The sequence below is a fragment of the Chlorocebus sabaeus genome, unplaced genomic scaffold (assembly GCF_047675955.1).
Source record: "Chlorocebus sabaeus isolate Y175 unplaced genomic scaffold, mChlSab1.0.hap1 unalloc_scaffold_611, whole genome shotgun sequence".
Taxonomy (NCBI): domain Eukaryota; kingdom Metazoa; phylum Chordata; class Mammalia; order Primates; family Cercopithecidae; genus Chlorocebus; species Chlorocebus sabaeus.
Window position 1 is genome coordinate 53,139 of NW_027327939.1, and position 26,582 is coordinate 79,720.

The following is a 26,582-nucleotide window of genomic DNA, read 5'->3' on the forward strand; positions in this document are numbered from 1 at the left end:
ATTCCATTAAACTGGAAGCTGGATGGGAGCGGTGGCTCATGCCTGTAATCCCAGCACTTTGGGAGGCCGAGGCGGGCAGATCACCTGAGGTCAGGAGATCAAGACCAGCCTGGCCAACATGGTGAAACCCCATCTCTACTAAAAATACAAAAAAATTAACCAGGCATGGTGGCAGGTGCCTGTAATCCCAGCTACTTGGGAGGCTGAGGCAGGAGAATTGATTGAACCTGGGAGACAGAGGTCGCAGTGAGCTGAGATCGTGCCATTGCACTCCAGCCTGGGCAACAAGAGTGAAACTCTGTCTCAAAATAAGGAATACATAGAAACCCTGAACAGACCAATCACAAGCAGAAAGACTGAATCAGTAATAAAAAATATATTGCCAACCAAAAATGCCCAGGTCCAGATAGATTCACAACTGAATTTTACCAGACATTCAAAGAAGAATTGGTACCAATGCCACTGAAACTACTGCAAAAGATAGAGAAAAGGGGATCCTCCCTAAATTATTCTATGATGTCCGTATCATTCTAATACCAAAACCAGGAAAGAACATAACAAAAAAATAAAATTACAGACCAATATCCCTGATGAACACAGATGGAAAAATCCTCAACAAAATACCAGCTAAACAAATCCAACAGCACATCAAAAACACAATACACCATGATCAACTGGGTTTCCCAAGGATGCAGGGAAGGATTAACATACACAAGTCAATAAATGTGATACACAACATAAACAGAATTAAAAACAAAAACCATATGATCGTCTCAGTAGAGGCACAAAAAGCATTTGATGAAATCCAGCATCCCTTTATGATAAACCCCCCCCAGCAAAATAGGCATAGAAGGGATTTGTCTAAAACAAAACAAAACAAAACAAAAACAGCTATATATGACAAACCCATAGCCAATATCAAACTGAATAGGAAAAGGTGAAATTCGCATGCCCCCTGAGAAGTGGAACATGCCCACTTTCACCACTTCTATTCAACATAGTACTGGAAGTCCTAGTCAGAGCAATCAAGCAAGAGAAAGAAATAAAGGTCATCCAAATTTAAAAAGAAAAAGTCAAATTATCACTGTTTCTTAATGATACGGCCATATACCTAGAAGACTCCTCCAAAAGACACCTAGATTTGAGAAACAAGTTCAATAAACTCTCAGGTTACAAAATCAATGTACACAAATTGGTAGCACTACTATACACCAACAATTACCAAGCTGAAAATCAAATAAAAAAACTCAATCTCTTTTACAACAGCTGCAAAACATTTAATACCTAGGAATATACTTAACCATTTAATACCTAGGAATATACTTAACCAAAGAGGTGAAAAATCTCTACCAGGAGAATTACAAAACACTGGTGAAAGAAATCACAGATGACACAAACAAATGGAAACACACCCTATGCTCACGGATTTGAAGAATCAATATTGTGAAAATGACCATACTGCCCGAAGGAATCTAGAGATTCAGTGCAATTCCCATCAAAATGCTAACATTGCTTTTCAAAGATTTAGAAAAAAACAATCCTAAAATTCATATGGAACCAAAAAAGAGCCCAAATAGCCAGAGCAATCATAATTAAAAATAAAAATATGGAGGCATGACATTCCTGGACTTCAATTTATAATACAAGGCTATAGTTACTAAAACAGTATGGAACTGGTATAAAAGTAGGCACATGGAACAATGGGACAGAATAGAGAACCCAGAAATAAAGCCAAATATTTACAACGAACTAATCCTCAAAAAAGCATACAAAAACATAATTTGGGGAAAGGACACTCTATTTAATACACGGTGCTAGGAAAACTGGCTAGCCACATGTAGAAGAATGAAACTGGATCCCTATTTTTCACCTTATACAAAAATCAATTCAAGATGGAACAAAGACTTAAATTTAAGACCTGTAACCATACCAATTATAAAAGATAACCTTAAAAAATGTCTCTGGATATTGGCCTAGAGAAAGAATTCACGACTAAAACCCCAAAAGCAAATGCAACAGAAACAAAAATAAATAAATGGGACCTAATTAAACTAAAACACTATGCACAGCAAAAGAAATAATCATCAGAGTAAACAGATAACCCACAGAATGGGAGGAAATATTTGCAAATTATGCAGCCAACAAAGGACTAGTATATAGAATCTATAAGGAACGCAACAAATCAGCAAGAAAAAATGAAAATAATCCCATCAAAGAGTAAGCAAATAACATGAATAAACATTCATCAAAAGAAGATATACAAATGGCCACAAAACATATGAAAAAATACTCAACATCACTAATCATCAGGGAAATGCACATTAAAACCACAATGAGATACCACCTTACTCCTGCAAGAATGGCCATTATTAAAAAGTCAAAAAGCAGTAGACGTTGGCGTGGATGTGGTGAAAAGGGATGGTGCATACACTGCTAGGTGGGAATGTATAACCTCTATGGGAAATAGTATGGAGATTCCTTAAAGAACTAAAAGTAGATCTACCACACGATCCAGCAATCCCACTACTGAGTATCTGCCCAAAGGAAAAAAAGTCATTATATGAAAAAGACACATGCACACATGTGTTTATTTCAGCACAATTCACAAATGCAAAGATATGGAACGAACCTAAGCACCAACCAACCAATGAGTAGATATAGAAAATGTGGTATGTATACACCGTGGAGAACTACTCAGCCATAAAGAGGAACAGAATAATGTCATTTGCAGCAACTCGGATGGAGCTGGAGGCCATTATTCTAAGTGGAGGAACTCAGGAATGGAAGACCAAATTACCCTATGTTCTCACCCGTAAGTGGGAGCTAAGCTATGAGAATGCAAAGACATACAGAGTGAAATAACGGACTCTGGAAACACAGAAGGGGGAGAGTGTGAGGGTATGGGATTAAAAAAACTACATATTGGGTACAATGTACACTACTCGGGTGATGAGTGCACTAAAATCTCAGAATTTACCACTATAGAATTCATCCATTTAACCAAAAACCATTTGTAAGACAAAAGTTATTGAAATTAAAAAAAAAAAATTAAACAGTTACTGAGCAACTACTATGTTCTGGGTTCTAATTCAGGGGTGGGCAAACGATAGCCCCAGAATTTGGCCCACAGCCTGCTTTTGTACGGACTGTGAGTTAAGAATAGTTTTTACACGTTTAAAGGATTGCAAAGACAAACATACAAAGAAACAAAGAAGACTGTGCGACAGAGATCATCTGTGGTCTGTAAAGACTAACACATTTCTATCTGGCCCTTGACAGAAAGAGTCTGTGGGCTGCTGGTCTCCTCTAACGGTGGTAGAGATGCCTACACGGTTAACATTAATCCTTGGCACCAGAATCCTCAGCACCTAGGAACCAGATCTTGCCTAATACACTAATTTCAGTCTTGATCACCTTCCTCCGGCGTAGCGGTTCTCAAACGTCTTTGTCTTTGTGCTATTCGCGTATAAAATATTCTTTCATAAGCAACACTTCTCCTTTTAGGAGTACCTCATAATGGGGAGAAGGGGAACCCCAACACCCTTTAAGGGTTCACTGCTTCGCTGCCACCATTTCCGACGGTTTACACTGTTTTAAATGTGGATCTGGAATTGTTTTCAAGTTAAAAAGCAAACGAATCATGTCCTCTGAAAATATTTGCTTTTGGCATGCTAGAAATCAGTGTTGACTTTTGATATTGATGTGGTACATTAGGAGGGAATTCTCAAAAATGCTGAAATCTGGCCCCGGCCCAGTTATCACTGCTCTTAAGTTTCTGAGGCAGATACATGAATGAGCCCACGGGAAATGGAAAACGAGGAGTTTTAGTGTTTCCTAGAATTATGCTCAGCTACCCAGTACCCGACTGTCTGGTTATCCTTCCCTTCACCTCCCTGATGCAAGGAGTTTGGACCAGAGGCCTAAGGGGGCTTCTCCTGAAGCCCAAATCCCAAACTGGTCACCAGTCATGCTCCGTAACTCCTAAACCTGACAATAAGCCAGCTGGCCAGGTCTGCAGCCCGGGTTAAGAGGAGCACACCAGGAAACAGCCAAAGAGCAAAGGACCATGAGCCCTTCAACCGCTTTTACAATAATTTGGGCTAGGCGTTCAGGGCTCCGTAGGACCCTTCCTGGCAGCCAAGTGAGAGAAAGAGGAATGACGGTGCTTCCCGTTACTTCCACACTGTTGAAATAGAAGTAGAAGCAGAAAAGAACACCCTACAAGTCCCACCCATTTTGAGGCACTCAACTCACAGTGACAACCCTCCACACCTCTCCCCCGCAAAAAGACGCATAACAAAAACACCTACTCCAAACTGTGTCCTTATACCTCAGCCCTGAAGATCAGTATTGTGTGCAACTTCGGCCCAAAGGATGCATTTCCCCAGGGTTGAAAGTCTGAGAAAGAGGCTGTATTCTGAAGGGTTCTTGTCGTCACCATCAAAAGGATTAAAAAGACGCAATAAATAAGAAAACAGCTTAGTTGGGTTGCATGCTCCATTTGAGCCAGTAAGCCTTGGAAACTTAAGTGTTTTCAAATGGAACGCCATCCTGCTTTTGGGGAACACGGAGGCTGCCTTGCAGTCACGTGATCGCACACCACCAAAGGGCCATGCACTCTGATTTCACCCACTTAACTAAAAGTTGCAGCAAAAATCCCTACTACAGGCCAGGCGTGGTGGCTCATGCCTGTCATCCCAGCACTTTGGGACGCGGAGGAGGGTGGCTCATTTGAGGTCAGGAGTTGGAGACCAGCTTGGCCAACATGGTGAGACCCCGTCTCTATTAAAAATGCAAAAATTAGCCTAGCATGGTGGTGCGCGCCTGTAATCCCAGGTACTCCGGAGGCCGAGGTAGGAGAATCGCTTGAACCCAGGAGGCGGAGGTTGCAGTGAGCCGAGATCACGCCACTGTGCTCCAGCCTGGGTGACAGAGTGAGACTCCATCTCGGGGATGGGGGGCGGGGGGAATCCCTATTACAAATAAAAGCTGTTGTGATCCACACTGCATATACCTCTGGGAAAAGAACCGGAACCGTGAATTCCAATGCAAATTGATGCATCGGCACCGGACCCGCTGCATTGGACACGTTTGCATTGCAGTCACCCCAGTACGGAGCACATCACAGATGATCTCTGCAGGTTCGTTGCCCTGAGGCAGGTTCGTTGCCCACATAGGAGGCAGGCATAGTGCAAATTTCAAAGGAACGAACGCATCCTGGAGCCCAAAGAGCTATCTGGTTCTGCTTCTGGCCTCCTGACAAGTAGGGAAGAGAGTCACATTTTATAGACGAGGGACACCAAAACCACACATGAGGAGTGCAAGAGTAGCTTTATCATGGATTTAGGGCTGTGGTTACAAGGAAGCTGTAAGGAATAAAATGACTCCCCTGCCACGAAGACGTACTGTGCGGACGAGTGGAAGGAGAAATGTGGCCATTACAAAGACACAGAAATACGTTCAGAAATGAGGGGCAGGATGAAATCATCTAGGGTAGGTATTTAGAGGGAGAGTGCCGTGCAAAATAAAATCCTCACTATGAAACAAAGGCGGAGGCAGGAGGCTGCGTTGGGTGGAAGAAGCAGAGGAAGGAGACGAAAGGGACTGTCATTTTCATGTCGTGGCTTTTTAGAAGACGGCCGTGTCCTCTACTCTGATTCTATCAAAATGTGTTCTTGGGATGCAGGTAACGTTCAGCCAACGAAATAATTCCTATGGCGGCAATAGGAATAACAAAACGCAGAAGCGGGAACGATGTCTTTTTTATTCCTCCCCAGACGCAAACGTGGATGCGTGAGGTTTGGCAACAGGCAAAGTCATCTGGTTCACGTGACTGATGGGAATCCCCTGCCGGTCTGGGCAAAAAGTCACTGGGTGAATGGGATGGATCAGACTCCCTGTCCTGAGGGGGAGATGGTTTCTTGCAGAACGAGGTGAAGGAGGTGGTTCTGCTCAGCAGTCAACAGTGGCCACATCTCCACCTGCAGCGACTTGATGGCTTCCGTGTCCTTTTCGTGGGCAGCCATGACCAAGGACTGGAGCAGCAGAAAGAGCTCCTCGGGAAGCTGGCCGCTGCTCTCCTGCCCGTGGCTGTCAAAAGCCTCCCAGGAGTACTTCTCCAGGGTCTGGGCGTGCTCCGGCAGCAGCTTGGCCGGCGGTGGTTGTAGGAGGAGCAGCAGCAGCACGCGGGACACCTCGCAGCGGACCAGCACGTCCGAGAAGGCGCCCAGGGCGGCGGGAGAGGGCGCCGCCGAGCCGGAGTTCGGAGGAAGCAGCGCGGCCGGTAGGGCGGGCGTCGCCCCGGTCCCGGGCCCGGGCTGGGGCCCCGGCGGCGGGGGCGGCGGCAGTGACTGCACCGGGTGGCTGCCGTGCTCCCGCGCCAGGCGCTGCATGCGCGTGAAGACCGCCAGGGCGCCGGTGTAGTCGCGCGCCAGCAGCTGGCAGGAGGCGGCCTCGCCCAGCGCCTGCAGCGCGGCCAGGGGCAGCTGGGGCAGCTGGAGCTGGGCGGCGCGCTGGAAGTGACCGGCGGCGGCGGCCGGCTGGCCCAGGTCGCGCAGGGCGGCGGCCAGCTCGAGGCAGAGGGCGGCGGCGGCGGCCGGCTGGCCCAGCTCGAGGTGCAGACGCACCGCGGCGCCCAGGGCGCTGGCGGCGGCCTGCAGCGGCTCCCCGTAGGCGGCGGGGCAGACCAGGCGCTGGCGCGCGTCGCGCTCCTGCCGCAGGAAGAGGCGGGCGGCCTCGGTGAGGGCCAGCGCCTCCCCGGGCCCGTGGAAGAGCGCCTGCTGGCAGCGCGCCACCGCCAGCTGGCACCAGGCCGCGTACGGCAGACACTCCTGGGCGCGCAGCTCCCGGCCCAGCTGTCCGAACTGCTCGCCGGCCTCCGCCACGTTCGGCTTCCGCAGGAACCGCTTCTTCAACTTGTTCGACACCAGCCGGTAGCGGGCCAGGAAGTCCCCGGCCTCGGGTCCCGGGCCGGCGCCGCCGCCTCCGCCCAGGCCGGCCGCCGCCGCCGCCGCCGCCATGCTCGCCGCCCCAGGCACTTCCGGACGCGCTGCCGCAGCTGGCGGACGGGCGGGGCGGGGCGGGGCGACGTGCCCTGCGTCCCCCTTGGCAGGCTGCCGGCGTGCCCGCGCCCGCTCCCCAGCCCGAGCGTGCCCCTTGCCCTGGTGATGTGCAAAGAGCGGGATCGGAGGCGGGGCCTGGCCGGGCTGTGAGCGGCGCATGCAAATCCAGGGTCTCGGGGATGCGGAGCCAAGACCTTGGGAAGGTACGCGGGGCCTGGCCCGGCGCCACCTGCTGCTAGCTCGGCTGCAATGCAGATGGTCTCGCTTGCTGAAGGCCTCCCACAGCCTCTCCATCTGAACATGACCCAAACTAAACTCGTGACCCTAATTCCGTGTCCGTACATTTCTCGACTGTTTTCCCCCCACCGCTCACTCCTCCATCTTCCTGTCCAGGGCCCCTTGCCAAGCGCCGGGTCCACCTCTCCGTCCCCAGCCCGGTTGCCTTTAGGAGTCCATCCTGTGGCAACGCTGCAGTCATGGTCTTGAGGCCCACCCGCCCCAACGAACGCCATCATGCTGAGGACTTTCCCGGGCAGGCCCTGACTTGCTCAGAACCAGCGGGGGTGTCCCCTTCCCACCCAGGGCCAGTCCCCTGCACTGTCACCGGGAGGGACCGCTCCTCTGTGCCATCCCTGACTCCCACCCAACCCCAGACCCCCACCACCTCTCCATCCCTCCAGCTGTGGAGGTCTCACAACCCCCCACCCCACTCACCGCCCACGCCCCCAACACACCCCATGACATCGCCCAGCCCCCCACCCCATGTCACCACCCACCCCCCCCCCCACCCCAAGGCAAAGTGACTGAAGCAGGCAGGTGGGTTCCTTTAAACATTTTATTGACAGAATTAATGAAGACCCAAGACTTTGGGGCCCGGGTGGTGGGGGTTGATTTAAGGCTGGGGATTCGGGCCGGGGGATTTGAGGCCGGGGAGTTTGGGGCTGGGTGGGTGGACGAGTGGACCTGCCAGGTCCCAGGGGCTGGGCGTCAGAAGCTAGTCCCCACCGGGGGCCACTTGAGAGATGGTGGTTGTGTGAAAAAGGGTGCTCAGCAGCCTGTTGTTGTGAACCGCCATGTCCAGGAGTAGTGGAGTGATGTTCCTCTCTCCGTTGTTCTGGGCCTCGTTGCCCGCCAGCTCCAGGACCTTGGCCGTCAGGTACTCGATAACCGCAGCGAGGTAGACCGGCGCCGTGGGACTCAGGCGCTGAGCGTAGTGGCCCTCCCGTAGACCGCGCTCCACCTGGCTCACCGAAAACGAAAGCTCCGCTCGGACGGTGCGAGAGCGGGTCCGCCCCCGGTCGCCAGCCCCGGAGGACCGGCGATGGCTCCTCCTCCCCGACATGCTGGGCGTTGAGTGTGCTATCTCGGCTTGCCCTAGCTAGACAAGATGGCTCTCAAGATGACAGTTACCGCGTCCAGTGCTGTGTATCCTAGCGACCAGGGCCCAGCCCCTCATTGGCTGGGGAGCCGAGACCAATGGGCACGCACGTCCGGTGACGGGCACGCACGCGGTGACGGGCACGCACGCGGTGACGGCCTCGCACGCGGTGACGGCCTCGCAGGTGGTGACGGCCTCGCACGTGGTGATGGCCTCACAAGGGACACGTCCATCAGGTGACCTCAGCGCTTTCCCATTGGCCTCGAGGGAGCAGGCCTGGGCCTAGAAGTGACTGGAGGGCCATGGTGGGGGGAGGGGAATCCCGCTCGTGACCCTCTCTCTGCCAGTGGGAACTCTCCCTTTCTACTGGATGGGAACATTGTGGGAAAGACAGAGGGGTGGGCGAGGGGAGAGTGGGTACCACGCCTTCACAATGTTGCACATCCGTCACAACCACCTAGTTCCAAAACATTTTCAACACCCTCAAAAGAAACTGAAACCCCTGCACCTATAAGCAGTCACTTGCCACACGCCTCCTTCCACACCGCCACTACCAACCCCCACACCCCGCCACACACACCCCTCTCCCCCCGCCCATACGCACATTCCCGATAGTCCCTGGCAACCACTTGTCAATCTGCTTTCTGTCGGTAGAGGTTAGCCTGTTTTGGAGATTTCCTATAGATGGAATCATACGACCAAATGTGAGGCCTTGTGTGTCTGGCTGCTTTCACTTAGCATAATGGTTTCATCAGGGTTCATCCATGTTATTCACTGCTAGGGTATGGAAATACCACTGATTGTTGCAGATTGATCTTGGGTACTGCAGCTTTGCTGAGCATACTCAGATAGGGTTGGCGTATTAGTCTGTTTCTACACTGCTATAAAGAACTGCCTGAGAATGAGTAATTCATAAAGAAAAGAGGTTGAATTGCCTCATGGTTCTGCAGGCTGTACAGGCTTCTGCTTCTGGACAGGCCTCAGGAAACGTGCAATCATGGCGGAAGGCGAAGGGGAAGCAAGCACCTTCTTCACATATTGGAGCAGGAGGAAGAGAGAGAGAACGTGCGCGAAGGGGGAAGGGCTGCACATTTTCAAACGATCAGATCTTGTGAGAACTCTATCACAAGAATGGCAGGGGGGAAGTCCGCCCCCATGATTCTGTCACCTCCCACCAGGCCCCTCCTTCAACAGGTGGGGATTACAATTCGACATGAGATTTGGGTGGGGACGCAGAGCCAAACCATCTCGGGGTTTTTTTTTTTTTTTTTTTTTTTTTTTTTTTTTTTTCTTTTGATGGACTCTTTAGTGTCCTCTATATAAGAACATGCCATCTATGCACGTATGAATAGAGATGGTTTTACTTGCTCCTTTCCAATCTGGATGCCTTTTATTTCTTTTTCTCGACTAATTACCCTGACTAGAACTTTGAGTACGGTGTTGAATTAGAAGTGGCAAGAGAAGACATCCTTTTCTCATTCCTGATCTTAGGGGGAGGTCAACCAGTCTTTCATCATTAAGTATGATATTATCTCTGGGTTTTTCATGGATGCCCTCTACCAGGTTGAAGAAGTTTCTTTCTATTCCTGGTTTGTTGAATGTACTTTCATGAAAGGGTATTGCGTTTTGTCAGATGATCCTTTTTGTACATGATTAAGATGACCATGAGTCCCTCCCCCCCCCGCGCCCCCCGCCGCTCCACCATGCATTCTGTTAATACGGCGTATTATATAAGTTGATTTTCACATGTTGAACCAACCATTAATATGGTGTATTATATAAACCGATTTTCACATGTTGAACCAACCTTACATTTGTGGGATAAATCCTGTTTGGTCATAGTGTATAAAGAGTGGTCAATAAACATTTCGTTGAAAGAATAGGAGTGGATCTGGCAAGCTTCTTGGAGGACAGTGCGTGTGTTAAAGAATCTGTAGCATGATGAGAAGCCAAGGCACTGGTGGGAGGAGGGGAGTTGCAACCAATTCATTAAGGCTGGAGAGTAGGATGCCAGTGGAGTAGTAGTGGTTGATGTGGCTGGGAAAGAGGTAGGCAGGAGCCAAGACATGGAGGCTCTATTATACCATGCTCAGGGTTTAGAATACCCTGTAGGCTACACTGAACCCACTGTGGTCTTTCAGCTTGGGAGTGACATGGTCTGATTTGCCTCTAGAAAGATCACTCTGGAAGCTGCGTGGAGAATTGAACAGAGAGGATTGTGTGTGGAGAATAGAACAGAGAGGACTGAGATTGGAATTAGAAAGCTGCTGTATTATACCAGTCAAGAAATGACAGATATCTCAACTAAGACAATGGCATTGGTAGATAAGATTAGGGGACAGAGTCCATGCAAAGTTTAGGTAGTAAAATGGCACACAGTAGGCACTCACTACATATTACTCATACTGGCGAACCTAGCTGGAGACATGATAATTCATTGTCTCATTCTTCAAAAAATATTGAAGGGTAGTGCCAGGCATACTGTGTTAAGCATTGAGACAACACCAACGAGAAATACAGATCAGATCCCTGCATGCAGTCTGGTGGAACATACAGACAAGGAACCAGTGTATAATCATAACACTATACTGTGATAAGTGCTATGAGAGGGGAAGTTCAAGGTGCTGGTTATAGTTTGGTTTGTTTGACCCCTCCAAATCTCATGTGGAAATTTGAAACCAGTGTTGGAAGGTGCGGTCTAATGGAAGGTGTTTGGGTCACGGGGTGGATCCTTCATGAATGGCTTGGTGCCAGCCTCACAGTAATGAGTGAGTTCTCACTTGATTCATTCCCACAAGAGCTGGTTGTTAAAAAGAGTGTAGCACCTCCCCCTCCCCCCGCAACCTTGATTCCTCTCACCATGTGATCTCTGCACTTGTCGGCTCCCCTTCACCTTCTGCCACGAGTGGAAGCAGCCTGAGACCCTCACCAGAAACCAAGCAGATGCCAGCACCATGTTTCCTGTACAGCCTGCAGAATCATGAGCCAGATAAACCTCTTTTCTTTATAAATTACCCAGCCCCTCAGGTATTCCTTTATAGCAACACTGATGGACTAAGAAATTGCCGTAGGAACACATAAGAGGATTAATTTACACAGACTTTTGGGATTGGGGAAATGTTCCTGGAGAAATGGTGTCCAATATGAAGCTTGAAGAATGAGTACAAGTTAGCCAATTGGAAAAGTGGGGCATTGGTTGGCAGGGAAGGGGCGTGGCGATGGGGAAGTGAAAAAGCTCTAGCATGACTCCACAGGGGTAGAGTGAGCTGACTACAGACTTTGGAGTCATTCCTGGACAAATGGGATGAAGGAGGAGGTCTGCGTATGGGTAGGAAGATGAGTTCAGTCTCGAGCATGTGAAATTTCAAATGCTTGTGGGATATCCATATGGAGATGAAGGATATTTGGCTTAGGAGTTCAGGAGTGAAGTCAATACTGAAAATATAGATTTGCGACTCATCAGGGTAGTTCTTGAAGCCATGAATGTAGTTGAGACCATTCAGAGAGAGCACATAGAATATATAAGGGGACCAAGGACAACTTCTTTTAAGGAGCAAGCAAAAGAGGAACATCATTGGAAGAAGATTAGAGGAGTGTCTCCACAGATAAAGTTGGTGCGGGGTGGGTGGGTGGGGGGGCATGCTGAAAGATAATCAAGCCAGAAAGAGATGAGAGCAAAGGTTCAGAAGGAAGCCAGAGGAACTGAACAAGAAGTGACAAACTCAGAAACACTTGCTGAGTTCCAAAATGATAAGCATTAAAACCTGTTCACTGAATTAAGCAATGCAAGTGTTGCTGGGGGCCTTGGCAAGAGCAATTTCAATGGAGGGGTTGGAGGCAGAAACTAGACCAGACTTGTACTAGGAGCTCGTGAGAAATTCCAAGACTTATCTTCCCAATACTGGGCAGCATGATAAATGTCCACATTAGAGAGAACTGGTGAGCAGGCCATGCTGAGCCAAGGCATTTTACATGCCTAATGGAATCTCGCATAGAAACCTTCTCCAAGCATAGAGGTAAGGGTAGGTCTGATGGCAACAATCTCACTTACTTTTCCTTCATCTGCGAATGTCTTGATTTCCCCTGCATTCCTGAAGGTAATTTCACTTTGTAGACAGGGTTGCGGTTCTTTTTTTTCACCACTGAGAAGTGTTATGCCGCTTCCTCTGGCCTCCATGGTTTCTAATGAGAAATATGTTGCCATTCTACTTGCTTTTGCCATATAGGTAAGGTTTCCTTTCTCTCTCTCTCTCTGCTTTTGAGACATTTTTCCTAGGTCTTTAGTTTTCAGAAGTTTGACTGGGATGCTCTTAGTGTAAGTTCCTTTAAGATTATTCTGTTTGGGGTTCACTCAGCTTCTTAAATGTATAGGCGTGTGTCTTTTGCCATATTTAGAATCTTCCAGCCATTATTTATTTGAATACTTTTTCAGTCCCACCCCCTTCCTCCTTTCCTTCTGGCACTACGATGACACAAAAGTTAGCTCTTTCGTCATATTCCCACAGATCCCCAAGTTTCCACTCATTTTTCCCCGTCACTTAGGCTCAGGCCACATGTTCTGACTGGGGGTTTTAATGTTAGTTCCACTTCAAAGCCTTTCCAATGGTATTAGGTTCTGTTAAGCATGATCAGCAGTCTTGGAGCTGGCGAGGTCTATATCCCTTACTCAGTACAGTTCTCAAAGTCCTTTGTATGTTGTATAGGATCACATCTGTACATACACAGCTTGGGGGTAAGCCCAGAAGTTCATACACAGCTTCATGGGTTTACTTTCCCAAGCACTTCCTCCCTCCTTGCAATCTCCCCAGCACTTTCTGGTTCCCTCAGCTTCCCCTTTTTAACCTTCTAGCCAGAAAGCTGTTGCTATTGCTTTAGGTACTCTTCTCTGCCACACACTTCCTGTGCCTTTGCCTTCCTCTGGTGTCATTCGGCAGGAAGACCAAAGAGAGAAAAAAGAAGGCATGGGCACCCTCTTGGGACCTACAATCAGGGAGGAAGGTTACTTTCCTTCAGAGTTTTAATCACCTGAAGGCCCTGGCGGCTGCCACTGTCACTGTCTCTACCTCTGTCACCACCACTGCTACCACAGGATTGCCTGTGGGCTAGAACATGAAAGTACGAAGAAAAGAAGAAAGAAAAACCGGGGATCCCCTTCACTATCGCTGAGGGTTGGTATTCCCTTTTCCCTCTTCTCAAGTCAGAACCAGAGCTCTCTCTGTTCACACCACTGTCTACTTCTAACTTGCAGGCTACATTGAGCCAAGGATACTAAAGGGGGAAAATGTCAAATTCACTGCTGTTTCAGTGGTGCTTCAAGTTGTATGTAGTCTTTCCCCAGTCTGCCTCCTTCCATATACTTTTCAGAGTCTTCAAATAGCTGGCCCATGCACTGTGTCCACATTTTATAGCTGCATTCAGTAGAGTGTGCGTGCTTCATCTCGCCCAGGAGCAGAAACATTCTGGAGATGTTACATTTTACTTTTATATTTAAGTGGAACAAATTTGTTCCCTTGTAAGTAATTGTGTGTGTGTGTGTGTGTGTGTGTGTGCGCGCGCGCGCGCGCGCGCACGTGCGCGTGCTTAGGTGCAGAAAAAAATTCTTTGTTTTTGAAGTACCATAACACAACTAGAATATATCTCAATATTGATTGTCCTGCATCAATTTTTCCTAGTAGAGACTTTGTCCTTTTGAGGAGCAGGTTCAATTCTTCCTTTATTTCTGGAAACTTTTCACATACGGCATCTGTGGATATTTTTCTATTCCATTTATTAGGCTCTTTACTTAAGGCATGTAAATTATCGTAATGTTGGATAAGCATTAGCGTGACCACCTAAAGTTCTTCCTCCATGCGCTTGTTTTGATTTGTATGCATATCTCTTCTGCATCTTGCTCTTCCTAATTTACTTCTTTGATCCACCATGTGGTTCTTTGGGTTCTCGGTTTCTTTTCTGAGCTCAGTAATCTCCTTTTTTTTAAAAAAAAAAAAAAAAAATCAAATTTGGTTACCAATCATCTGGTCTTTGAAACTTTGTTAAGTTGAAATCGTATTTTACATGGCTTAGAGAAGTCTAGGGTTAGTTGCATCTGTTCCTTGTTTTATGCATTCTTCCAGTCTGTGATGGTTATCTGTCTTTTGTATACTATGATGATTTCTTTCCTACTCTTCTTTTCTTTTCTCTTTATTTCTTTCTTTCTTTTTCTTTCTTTCTTTCCTTCTTTCTTTCCTTCTTTCTTTCTTTCTTTCTTTCTTCTTCTTTCTTTTTCTTTCTTTCTCTCTCTCATTCTCTCTCTTTCCTTATTTCTTTTCTTCTTTTTCTTCCTTCCCTCCTCCCTTCTTCTCTTTTTCCCTCCTTTCTTCCTTCTTTTTTCCTTCCTTCCTCCCTCCCTCTCTCTCTCCTTTTCCCTCTCCCTCTCTATCCCTGTAGATTGTTAGCATCATTGCTAAACCATTTATTTTTATTTCAGTTATGGAAAACATTGTCAGACTTTCTATTTGCTCTAACATTCTGAGGGCGATAATTTGAGGGCAGGCGGGATGTTGATTTCAATCTACCTTTTTTTCTAAGATCTTGCTAAATATCATCTATCATGCTCCACTCCATCCATGCAAGGGTGTGTCTTACTCTGAGGGTTTTGTTTTGTTTGCCCAACTCAGCACAGTGTCTTGGAAAATGGAAAGAACTGGGAGCCTTCCTACCGCTGGTGAAATCTAGGAGTGGCAATTGAGGGCTTCTATTCACAAAGGTATTTACTTAATTTTTTTCTGCTTATTCTCTCAGTCCATTTCTCCTCAAGTCAGAGAGCCTTACATCCCATTCTCAGGATCTAACTGGCTGACATTGCTTTTCCTCAGTATTGCTTCCAGGGGGTGGGGACAGAATCAGAAGTGTGCTAAACCAGCCATCCTCCCCACTAGTGTGTGTGTGTGTGTGTGTGTATACACACACACACACATTCCTGGGAAGCCACTTTCCTCCCTCTCTCCTTCCTTCTCCTGCTTCTCCTCCTTATTCTTCTCTTCTTCTCATTCTGCTTTTTACCATTATTTATTTATTTATTTTTTATTTAGTACGAGAGGGGAAGGGAGATTCTTTTATCTTTCTTCACTCTACCATCTTTTACAAATAAATTGTAACAGTACTGACTCCAAGTTAGATAAAAGTTTGCATGCTTGAATATGATTATTGCTTTGCTTGAGTTTGTAGATTATTCACTAAAAATAGCCTCAGGAAAACAGGACCTTCAACAGAGATAAAAGAAAACACGCCAACCAGCAACTCTGGGAAGGGGCTGACCAGCCTGGTAAGAATAGGCTAACGGTGCCTGTAGAAGGTCACAAAACATTGACCAAGAAAGCAGTGATTAACTGCCCACCTGAGACTGAATATGTTTTAGAAGAATGTTTTGATCATTATTTCCCCTACTTTCCCTGAAAAACCCCTAATCCAGAGGCACAACTCAGATAGGTGGTCACTGAACTCTAGTTCACTGACTCCTCCGGGTTGCTGACTTCTCAGATAAAGCTAACTTTCCTTTCATCAAAGCTCCTCTCTTTGAGTTTTTGGCCTTCAGGTGATGAATGGCCTGGACTGGAATTCAGTTACAAAATCTCTGGTTTTTGGAGGGTTATTTTTTTATTCCTGGGATATATTCTGGCTGACTTGGAGTTAGTTTTAGATAAATGTAAGCTTTCTAATGGATCTGAATCCGCACTAAGGGATATGAAATTTTCAAGGTCTTTTTATTTTTAATCGCAAACACTTCATTTTATCAAATCTTAATCATCTCCAATTTCACCACAAACAATACAAGGACCTTGTCTTACAAGTCAATGCTGTCCAGTATTTAGTTATAATTTGGTCAGTTATATGGTTTTCATGCAGTCTATTTTTTTTTTTGACTCATAGCCATGGTTACTAGTTTCTTTGTTTACCGTTCCTCTGTTGCATCTTGCTTTGTTCTTTTCGTTCAATTTCCTTTTAATGGAAGAACATCTTTTTTTTTTTTTTTAATTTATTTATTATTATTAAACTTCAAGTTGTAGGGTACATGTGCACAACGTGCAGGTTTGCTACATATGTATACTTGTGCCATGTTGGTGTGCTGCACCCATCAACTCGTCATTTACATCAGGTATAACTCCCAATGCAATCCCTCCCCCCTCCCCCCTCCCCATGATAGGCCCCGGTGTGTGATGTTCCCCTTCCCGAGTCCAAGTGATCTCATTGTTCAGTTCCCACCTACGAGTGAGAACATGCGGTGTTTGGTTTTCTGTTCTTGTGATAGTTTGCTAAGAATGATGGTTTCCAGCTGCATCCATGTCCCTACAAAGGACACAAACTCATCCTTTTTTATGGCTGCATAGTATTCCATGGTGTATATGTGCCACATTTTCTTAATCCAATCTGTCACTGATGGACATTTGGGTTGATTCCAAGTCTTTGCTATTGTGAATAGTGCTGCAATAAACATACGTGTGCATGTGTCCTTATAGCAGCATAATTTATAATCCTTTGGGTATATACCCAGTAATGGGATGGCTGGGTCATATGGTACATCTAGTTCTAGATCCTTGAGGAATCGCCATACTGTTTTCCATAATGGTTGAACTAGTTTACACTCCCACCAACAGTGTAAAAGTGTTCCTATTTCTCCACATCCTCTCCAGCACCTGTTGTTTCCTGACTTTTGAATGATCGCCATTCTAACTGGTGTGAGATGGTATCTCATTGTGGTTTTGATTTGCATTTCTCTGATGGCCAGTGATGATGAGCATTTTTTCATGTGTCTGTTGGCTGTATGAATGTCTTCTTTTGAGAAATGTCTGTTCATATCCTTTGCCCACTTTTGGATGGGGTTGTTTGTTTTTTTCTTGTAAATTTGTTTGAGTTCTTTGTAGGTTCTGGATATTAGCCCTTTGTCAGATGAGTAGATTGCAAAAATTTTCTCCCATTCTGTAGGTTGCCTGCTCACTCTGATGGTAGTTTCTTTTGCTGTGCAGAAGCTCTTTAGTTTGATGAGATCCCATTTGTCAATTTTGGCTTTTGCTGCCGTTGCTTTTGGTGTTTTAGACATGAAGTCTTTGCCCATGCCTATGTCCTGAATGGTACTACCTAGGTTTTCCTCTAGGATTTTTATGGTATTAGGTCTAACATTTAAGTCTCTAATCCATCTTGAATTAATTTTCGTATAAGGAGTAAGGAAAGGATCCAGTTTCAGCTTTCTACTTATGGCTAGCCAGTTTTCCCAGCACCATTTATCAAATAGGGAATCCTTTCCCCATTTCTTGTTTCTCTCAGGTTTGTCAAAGATCAGATGGCTGTAGATGTGTGGTATTATTTCTGAGGACTCTGTTCTGTTCCATTGGTCTATATCTCTGTTTTGGTACCAGTACCATGCTGTTTTGGTTACTGTAGCCTTGTAGTATAGTTTGAAGTCAGGTAGCGTGATGCCTCCAGCTTTGTTCTTTTGACTTAGGATTGTCTTGGAGATGCGGGCTCTTTTTTGGTTCCATATGAACTTTAAAGCAGTTTTTTCCAATTCTGTGAAGAAGCTCATTGGTAGCTTGATGGGGATGGCATTGAATCTATAAATTACCTTGGGCAGTATGGCCATTTTCACGATATTGATTCTTCCTATCCATGAGCATGGTATGTTCTTCCATTTGTTTGTGTCCTCTTTGATTTCACTGAGCAGTGGTTTGTAGTTCTCCTTGAAGAGGTCCTTTACATCCCTTGTAAGTTGGATTCCTAGGTATTTTATTCTCTTTGAAGCAATTGTGAATGGAAGTTCATTCCTGATTTGGCTCTCTGTTTGACTGTCACTGGTGTATAAGAATGCTTGTGATTTTTGCACATTAATTTTGTATCCTGAGACTTTGCTGAAGTTGCTGATCAGCTTAAGGAGATTTTGGGCTGAGACAATGGGGTTTTCTAAATATACAATCATGTCGTCTGCAAACAGGGACAATTTGACTTCTTCTTTTCCTAACTGAATCCCCTTGATTTCTTTCTCTTGCCTGATTGCCCTAGCCAGAACTTCCAACACTATGTTGAATAGGAGTGGTGAGAGAGGGCATCCCTGTCTTGTGCCAGTTTTCAAAGGGAATTTTTCCAGTTTTTGCCCATTCAGTATGATATTGGCTGTGGGTTTGTCATAAATAGCTCTTATGATTTTGAGGTACGTTCCATCAATACCGAATTTATTGAGCGTTTTTAGCATGAAGGGCTGTTGAATTTTGTGAAAAGCCTTTTCTGCATCTATTGAGATAATGATGTGGTTCTTGTCTTTGGTTCTGTTTATATGCTGGATTATGTTTATTGATTTGCGAATGTTGAACCAGCCTTGCATCCCAGGGATGAAGCCCACTTGATCATGGTGGATAAGCTTTTTGATGTGCTGCTGAATCCGGTTTGCCAGTATTTTATTGAGGATTTTTGCATCGATGTTCATCAGGGATATTGGTCTAAAATTCTCTTTTTTTGTTGTGTCTCTGCCAGGCTTTGGTATCAGGATGATGTTGGCCTCATAAAATGAGTTAGGGAGGATTCCCTCTTTTTCTATTGATTGGAAGAGTTTCAGAAGGAATGGTACCAGCTCCTCCTTGTACCTCTGGTAGAATTCAGCTGTGAATCCATCTGGTCCTGGACTTTTTTTGGTTGGTAGGCTATTAATTATTGCCTCAATTTCAGAGCCTACTATTGGTCTATTCAGGGATTCAACTTCTTCCTGGTTTAGTCTTGGAAGAGTGTAAGTGTCCAGGAAATTATCCATTTCTTCTAGATTTTCCAGTTTATTTGCGTAGAGGTGTTTATGGTATTCTCTGATGGTAGTTTGTATTTCTGTGGGGTCGGTGGTGATATCCCCTTTATCATTTTTAATTGCGTCGATTTGATTCTTCTCTCTTTTCTTCTTTATTAGTCTTGCTAGTGGTCTGTCAATTTTGTTGATCTTTTCAAAAAACCAACTCCTGGATTCATTGATTTTTTGGAGGGTTTTTTGTGTCTCTATCTCCTTCAGTTCTGCTCTGATCTTAGTTATTTCTTGCCTTCTGCTAGCTTTCGAATGTGTTTGCTCTTGCTTCTCTAGTTCTTTTAATTGCGATGTTAGAGTGTCAATTTTAGATCTTTCCTGCTTTCTCTTGTGGGCATTTAGTGCTATAAATTTCCCTCTACACACTGCTTTAAATGTGTCCCAGAGATTCTGGTATGTTGTATCTTTGTTCTCATTGGTTTCAAAGAACATCTTTATTTCTGCCTTCATTTCGTTATGTACCCAGTAGTCATTCAGGAGCAGGTTGTTCAGTTTCCATGTAGTTGAGCGGTTTTGATTGAGTTTCTTAGTTCTGAGTTCTAATTGGATTGCACTGTGGTCTGAGAGACAGTTTGTTATAATTTCTGTTCTTGTACATTTGCTGAGGAGTGCTTTACTTCCGATTACGTGGTCAATTTTGGAGTAAGTACGATGTGGTGCTGAGAAGAATGTATATTCTGTTGATTTGGGGTGGAGAGTTCTATAGATGTCTATTAGGTCTGCTTGCTGCAGAGATGAGTTCAATTCCTGGATATCCTTGTTAACTTTCTGTCTCGTTGATCTGTCTAATGTTGACAGTGGAGTGTTGAAGTCTCCCATTATTATTGTATGGGAGTCTAAGTCTCTTTGTAAGTCTCTAAGGACTTGCTTTATGAATCTGGGTGATCCTGTATTGGGTGCATATATATTTAGGATAGTTAGCTCTTCCTGTTGAATTGATCCCTTTACCATTATGTAATGTCCTTCTTTGTCTCTTTTGATCTTTGATGGTTTAAAGTCTGTTTTATCAGAGACTAGTATTGCAACCCCCGCTTTTTTGTGTTCTCCATTTGCTTGGTAAATCTTCCTCCATCCCTTTATTTTGAGCCTATGTATGTCTCTGCGTGTGAGATGGGTCTCCTGAATACAGCAGACTGATGGGTCTTGACTCTTTATCCAGTTTGCCAGTCTGTGTCTTTTAATTGGAGCATTTAGTCCATTTACATTTAAGGTTAAGATTGTTATGTGTGAACTTGATCCTGCCATTATGATATTAACTGGTTATTTTGCTCGTTAGTTGATGCAGTTTCTTCCTAGCCTTGATGGTCTTTACATTTTGGCATGTTTTTGCAATGGCTGGTACCGGTTGTTCCTTTCCATGTTTAGTGCTTCCTTCAGGGTCTCTTGTAAGGCAGGCCTAGTGGTGACAAAATCTCTAAGCATTTGCTTATCTGTAAAGGATTTTATTTCTCCTTCACTTATGAAACTTAGTTTGGCTGGATATAAAATTCTGGGTTTAAAATTCTTTTCTTTAAGAATGTTGAATATTGGCCCCCACTCTCTTCTGGCTTGAAGAGTTTCTGCCGAGAGATCTGCTGTTAGTCTGATGGGCTTCCCTTTGTGGGTAACCCGACCTTTCTCTCTGGCTGCCCTTAAGATTTTTTCCTTCATTTCAACTTTGGTGAATCTGGCAATTATGTGTCTTGGAGTTGCTCTTCTCGAGGAGTATCTTTGTGGCGTTCTCTGTATTTCCTGGATTTGAATGTTGGCCTGCCCTACTAGGTTGGGGAAGTTCTCCTGGATGATATCCTGAAGAGTGTTTTCCAACTTGGTTCCATTTTCCCCGTCACTTTCAGGCACCCCAATCAGACGTAGATTTGGTCTTTTTACATAATCCCATACTTCTTGCAGGCTTTGTTCATTTCTTTTTCTTCTTTTTTCTTTTGGTTTCTCTTCTCGCTTCATTTCATTCATTTGATCCTCCATCGCTGACATTCTTTCTTCCAGTTGATCGAGACGGTTACTGAAGCTTGTGCATTTGTCACGTATTTCTCGTGCCATGGTTTTCATCTCTTTCATTTCGTTTATGAGCTTCTCTGCATTAATTACTCTAGCCATCAATTCTTCCACTTTTTTTTCAAGATTTTTAGTTTCTTTGCGCTGGGTACGTAATTCCTCCTTTAGCTCTGAGAAATTTGATGGACTGAAGCCTTCTTCTCTCATCTCGTCGAAGTCATTCTCCGTCCAGCTTTGATCCGTTGCTGGCGATGAGCTGCGCTCCTTTGCCGGGGGAGATGCGCTCTTATTTTTTGAATTTCCAGCTTTTCTGCCCTGCTTTTTCCCCATCTTTGTGGTTTTATCTGCCTCTGGTCTTTGATGATGGTGATGTACTGATGGGGTTTTGGTGTAGGTGTCCTTCCTGTTTGATAGCTTTCCTTCTAACAGTCAGGATCCTCAGCTGTAGGTTGTAGCTGTAGGAGATTGCTTGAGGTCCACTCCAGACCCTGTTTGCCTGGGTATCAGCAGCAGAGGCTGCAGAAGATAGAATATTTCTGAACAGCGAGTGTACCTGTCTGATTCTTGTTTTGGAATCTTCCTCTCAGGGGTGTACTCCACCCTGTGAGGTGTGGGGTGTCAGACTGCCCCTAGTGGGGGATGTCTCCCAGTTAGGCTACTCAGGGGTCAGGGACCCACTTGAGCAGGGAGTCTGTCCCTTCTCAGATCTCAACCTCCGTGTTGGGAGATCCACTGCTCTCTTCAAAGCTGTCAGACAGAGTCGTTTGCGTCTGCAGAGCTGCTGCGTTTGTTATTATTTACTGTGCCCTGTCCCCAGAGGTGGAGTCTACAGAGACAGGCAGGTTTCCTTGAGCTGCTGTGAGCTCCACCCAGTTCGAGCTTCCCAGCAGCTTTGTTTACCTACTTAAGCCTCAGCAATGGCGGGCGCCCCTCCCCCAGCCTCGCTGCTGCCTTGCCGGTAGATCACAGACTGCTGTGCTAGCAATGAGGGAGGCTCCGTGGGTGTGGGACACTCCCGGCCAGGTGTGGGATATGATCTCCTGGTGTGCCTGTCTGCTTAAAGCGCAGTATTGGGGTGGGAGTTACCCGATTTTCCAGGTGTTGTGTGTCTCAGTTCCCCTGGCTAGGAAAAGGGATTCCCTTCCCCCTTGCGCTTTCCAGGTGAGGCAATGCCTCGCCCTGCTTCAGCTCTCGCTGGTCGGGCTGCAGCAGCTGACCAGCACCGATCGTCTGGCACTCCCCAGTGAGATGAACCCAGTACCTCAGTTGAAAATGCAGAAATCGCCGGTCTTCTGTGTCGCTCGCGCTGGGAGTTGGAGACTGGAGCTGTTCCTATTCGGCCATCTTGCTCCGCCCCCTGGAAGAACATCTTTAAGTCATTCTTTCAGTGAGGGTTTGTGAGTGGTCAGCCCTCTCAACCTTTGTTGAAGAATACCTTTACTGGCTGGGTGCAGTGGCTCACACCTATAATCCCAGCATTTTGGGAGACCGAGGCGGGAAGATCACTTGAGCTCAGGAGTTTGAGACCAGCCTGGGCAACATACTGAGACTTTGTCTCTACAAAATAATAAATAAATAAATAAATAAATAAATAAATAGCTGGGAGTGGTGGTGCTCACCTGTAGTCCCAGCTACTCGGGGGAAAAAAAAAAATCAGCCAGGCATGGAAGTGCACACCTGTAGTCCTAGCTACTAGGGAGGCTGAGGCGGGAGGATCCCTTGAGCCCAGGAGATCGCACCACTGTACCCCAACCTGGTCGACAGAGTGAGACCTTGTCTCAATAAATAAATAAATAATAAATAAATAAATATTTAAAAATATATCAAAAAGAATATCTTTACTTCACTCATTCTTGAACTGTAGTTTAGTTGGGTATGACATTTCCCCCCATTCCCCGAATGCATTAGTGATATGATTCCATTTTTAATGCAGTTGGTGAAAAGTCTGCTGTCGGTTTACTATCCCTTTGATAGCACTGTCACTTTTCTTTCTAGTTGATTTTAAGATCTTTCCCCTTTTCTTTGTTGACCTGCACCGGTTTCCCTGTGATTCAGTTTTATTGTTTCTTGCTGTGGCTCGTGCTTTTAGAATATGAGGAACTATGTCTGTTTTCAAATCTGAAAATTGCCAGCCAGTATCCTTTTGATTATCGGTTTACCCCTATTCTCTTTATTCTCTGATTCTGTCATTCCTATTAGAGGTTTTTTGGACCTTTGCATCATTTCTCTGTATCTCTTAACCGTTTATACATTTGCTATCTTTTCTTGCTGCCTTCTGAATAATTTCCTTACTTCTATCTTCCAGTTCACTAAAGCAGATGAATCTGCTTTTAAACCCATCCTCTGAGCTTTTGCTGTCACTGGAAATAATGTATTTCATTTTTGGAAGTTCTACTTGGTTCTTTAAAGAAAGAAACCGGCCTCTTCTTTTTCCATAGAATCTTGATCTTTCTCATATGTTTGGATTACTTATTATTTCTAAGTATCTTACACAAACTTATTTTATACTCTCGGTTGGCTCTATTTTCTGAAGTTTTTGGTAGTCTAATCCTGCTCATCATTGTGTTTGCTGATACTCAATCACAGGCAACTTTTTTTTCCCTCAGGTGTTTTATAATTTTGTTCGTGAGTTCAGGGATTTGTTCAGATGACTTCATCTCTGTGACTTCAGTGAGGTTTGACTGGGGGTGTATCTCTGGCTGTTATCTTTTTGATGTTAATTTGTAAGCTTGGGATTTTCAAGACCTAAATAAGAGGTATTAATTCCAACCCTAGCCCTACATGACAATAGCCTTAGAGTTACAAATGACCAGGGGAAGCATTTTATTTTCTCCCACCAGAACCCATGAAGAAACAAACTCTCTTGTCATCTCACCATGGTGGTGGGAAGACTTTTTTTTCCTAGTCCATCCTTTCATTGACTGTGTAGCCCTTGTGAGGCACCAAGGCTTTTCTCCTCTCCCTGGTGGTTATCGAATCCATTCCCCTACCAGCCTAACATAAATTCAAATGCCCGTTGAGCTGCTCTTTAGGTTCCTCTTTGTTTTTTGACACCTGAGGGTCAATTTCCACCGTAAGCTCATCATATGTGCATTCAAAGGAATATTTATTAAATTTTATCCTGCCTTTTAAAAGGTGCTTTGTAACAGGAGGGTTTTCAGGTTATCTAGTGTGCCCTGTTTTCAGAAATGGAAATTAATTTCCCCTTTAAAACTCCCAGAGCACTAAGAAGCTCCCAAAAATTTTCTGGAAGAGGAATGTGATGGTGGGGAAGACTTTTCATGAATATGTAGCCTCAAAGAAAGATTGGTGCTTTGGGGTGCTAGACACTCAACGACAGCTTAAGACAAGTGAGGAAGCGCCTAGGAGTTGAAAGAGCCCTAATCGCTCAAAGCCACATGTCACAAGAAATTTTGGGAAGAAGAGCCACTTTATGAGCTGGTTACCTTCATGGATTTTTCTTCCCTAGGCTCAGAAGTGCAAAAATATGAAGATCCATTGCTGATGGGAATCCTGCCCTAAGCAAATGGTGGTGAGACATGGCTGCTTTTAGTGCATTTATTATATGTGACCATTTAAAAGCAGGTACTGAAGGCTGTGGAAGAGTCACAAGGTGGTACTCAAAATATGATTATATAGGTAACTGGGTGTGGCTCTTCCCTGAGGCACAAAGAACTGATTTTTGTGTACTCTTTGAAAGGAAATGTATAAAGTTGGTATTATGCTTTACTCAGAACATTATTTTAAGAGGGTTGGGAGTGATGCAGTCACTTTAAAATGATATATAAGATTGAACACTCTGCTAAACTTCAGATAAGAGTATCCAGTTGCCTCTGGGACTTCCCTGCCTGGATGTTCTGTTCCACGTGTACCTCAAACTCAAATATATCCAAGACTGAAAACATCTTCTCTCCAAGCTCTCTCCTCTTCTAATATATGCCCTGTGTGAATAAGGTGTGCCCATTTGACCAAACCAGTAACCTGGGAGTCATCTTGTCACCTTCCTCTCCCTCAACCCCTCTCTCGCAATTAATTGGACACCAAGTTCAGTGGACTCTACCTTCAAAATGCCTCTCAAATCAATCCACGTCTCTCCTTGGCATTGCTGTTGGGCAGCAGGGCCCAGGTTCCCACTCCTCTTGGAAATGACAGAGGTCTCGCCTCTTCTGCAACTTCCCCCGAGCTTGAGGAACTATCCTGTCCAGAGGAAATCCTTTCCCTTCCGTATTTCTATAGAATGCTGTCTAACACTTTGAATTCCCTTCAGGCTCTGGGTTTCAGAAATCAACACATAAAGAATCCAGGCTATTTGTTTCCCTCCAGGACGAAGTTAGAGTCTTGAGGGCAGCGAGGAAGGCAGGCATATGCATTGTTGCAAACCTTCTCAAGTGATTCTGATGTGCAGCTCCGGTCAAGAGCTACTGCACAACGTGGTGAGCTATTTGAATACAGGGACCATGCCTTTCAACTTGTGTTCATCAAAACACAACACAGCCAATACCTGATATAGAATCAGTGCTCAGTAAATGTTCCAGTGAATGAGTGAATACAAGAACTAAAGAATGATATGGTGCAAAGAAATGGATGAAAGGGATCTTACGAGCTACTTAGTGCAATCCCTTCATTTTTTTCAGTTGCCGTAGTGTTGGGGTTGCTTGAGGCTCCTGGATGTTCACAGGATGTCATTTTTGGCAACCACAGACCACTAGTTACCCAGCTTTTTTAGGTGTTGTGTAGCAAGGAGGGATTTCGGGTTATGTAACCTGCAATATTTCCAGGAATTGAAATTATTTCTTTTTCCTTTTATGACTCACACAACATCAGGAAATTTCCACAAAATTCCCAGAAGAAGAACATGATGGAGGAAACCACTTTCCCTATATATACATATTTTAATGGAACTGCCAGTGAAGCAGTAGATGTGGCCAGAAGACGCCACTTTCCTGGTGTCTCCTGAGAACTCTTTTCTCCCATTGGTTATTTTCACCTGCTTTCTTCTGCAGGTTCCTTTTTGTTTGGGCTCATTTTCCATTTTCTCTCTATCTAGGTTTGTTGAAAATGCAGGAGCGAGTGCTTCCCAACCTTCCCTACTCCAAACGCCTATGCACACGCACCCACTTGCATGCGTGCACGTACACGTACACACATATACACCCACACGTACATGCGTGTGTGCACACACACTCCTGGACTCTTGAGAAACTTTCAAAAGGAACTTATAGATAGGGTGAGGACTTTTATTATTATTTATTAATTATTATTATTATTACTTATATCTGAAATATAACATTTTAGACACATGGAGGTGCTCTAACCCCCAAATTCCTGTTTGTCT

The 26,582-nt window shown here is 45.2% G+C and overlaps 2 protein-coding genes across 3 annotated transcripts; both read right to left on the minus strand.

The window, feature by feature from the left end:
* Window positions 1–5,312: 5,312 nt before the first annotated feature.
* On the minus strand, window positions 5,313–7,247 carry LOC140711320 (40-kDa huntingtin-associated protein-like). Its single transcript, XM_073014298.1, has one exon. The coding sequence runs from the start codon at window positions 7,218–7,220 to the stop codon at window positions 5,889–5,891; it is 1,332 nt and encodes a 443-aa protein (XP_072870399.1). The 5' UTR covers window positions 7,221–7,247; the 3' UTR covers window positions 5,313–5,888.
* Window positions 7,248–7,925: 678 nt separating this feature from the next.
* Window positions 7,926–23,056, minus strand: LOC140711321 (histone H2A-Bbd type 2/3-like). 2 transcript variants are annotated; one of them, XM_073014300.1, is made up of 2 exons: window positions 22,509–23,056; window positions 7,926–8,301 (listed from the first exon to the last, which is right to left on the minus strand). In XM_073014300.1, the coding sequence occupies exons 1-2, from the start codon at window positions 22,614–22,616 to the stop codon at window positions 8,056–8,058; spliced, it is 354 nt and encodes a 117-aa protein (XP_072870401.1). In that variant the 5' UTR covers window positions 22,617–23,056; the 3' UTR covers window positions 7,926–8,055. The 2 variants fall into 2 exon arrangements, with proteins under 2 accessions (XP_072870401.1, XP_072870402.1); XM_073014301.1 differs by lacking the exon at window positions 22,509–23,056 and having other exon boundaries at window positions 7,926–9,242.
* Window positions 23,057–26,582: the final 3,526 nt, after the last annotated feature.

Excerpts from the sequence above, each read along its gene's own strand:
- LOC140711321 (XM_073014300.1), bottom strand. The coding sequence starts at position 22,616 with ATGTTCTTCCAGGGGGCGGAGCAAGATGGCCGAATAGGAACAGCTCCA. Across the intron at positions 8,302-22,508 it reads TTTCTGCATTTTCAACTGAG|GTGGAGCGCGGTCTACGGGA; the intron begins GTACTGGGTTCA and ends TCGGTGAGCCAG.
- LOC140711320 (XM_073014298.1), bottom strand. The coding sequence starts at position 7,220 with ATGCGCCGCTCACAGCCCGGCCAGGCCCCGCCTCCGATCCCGCTCTTT.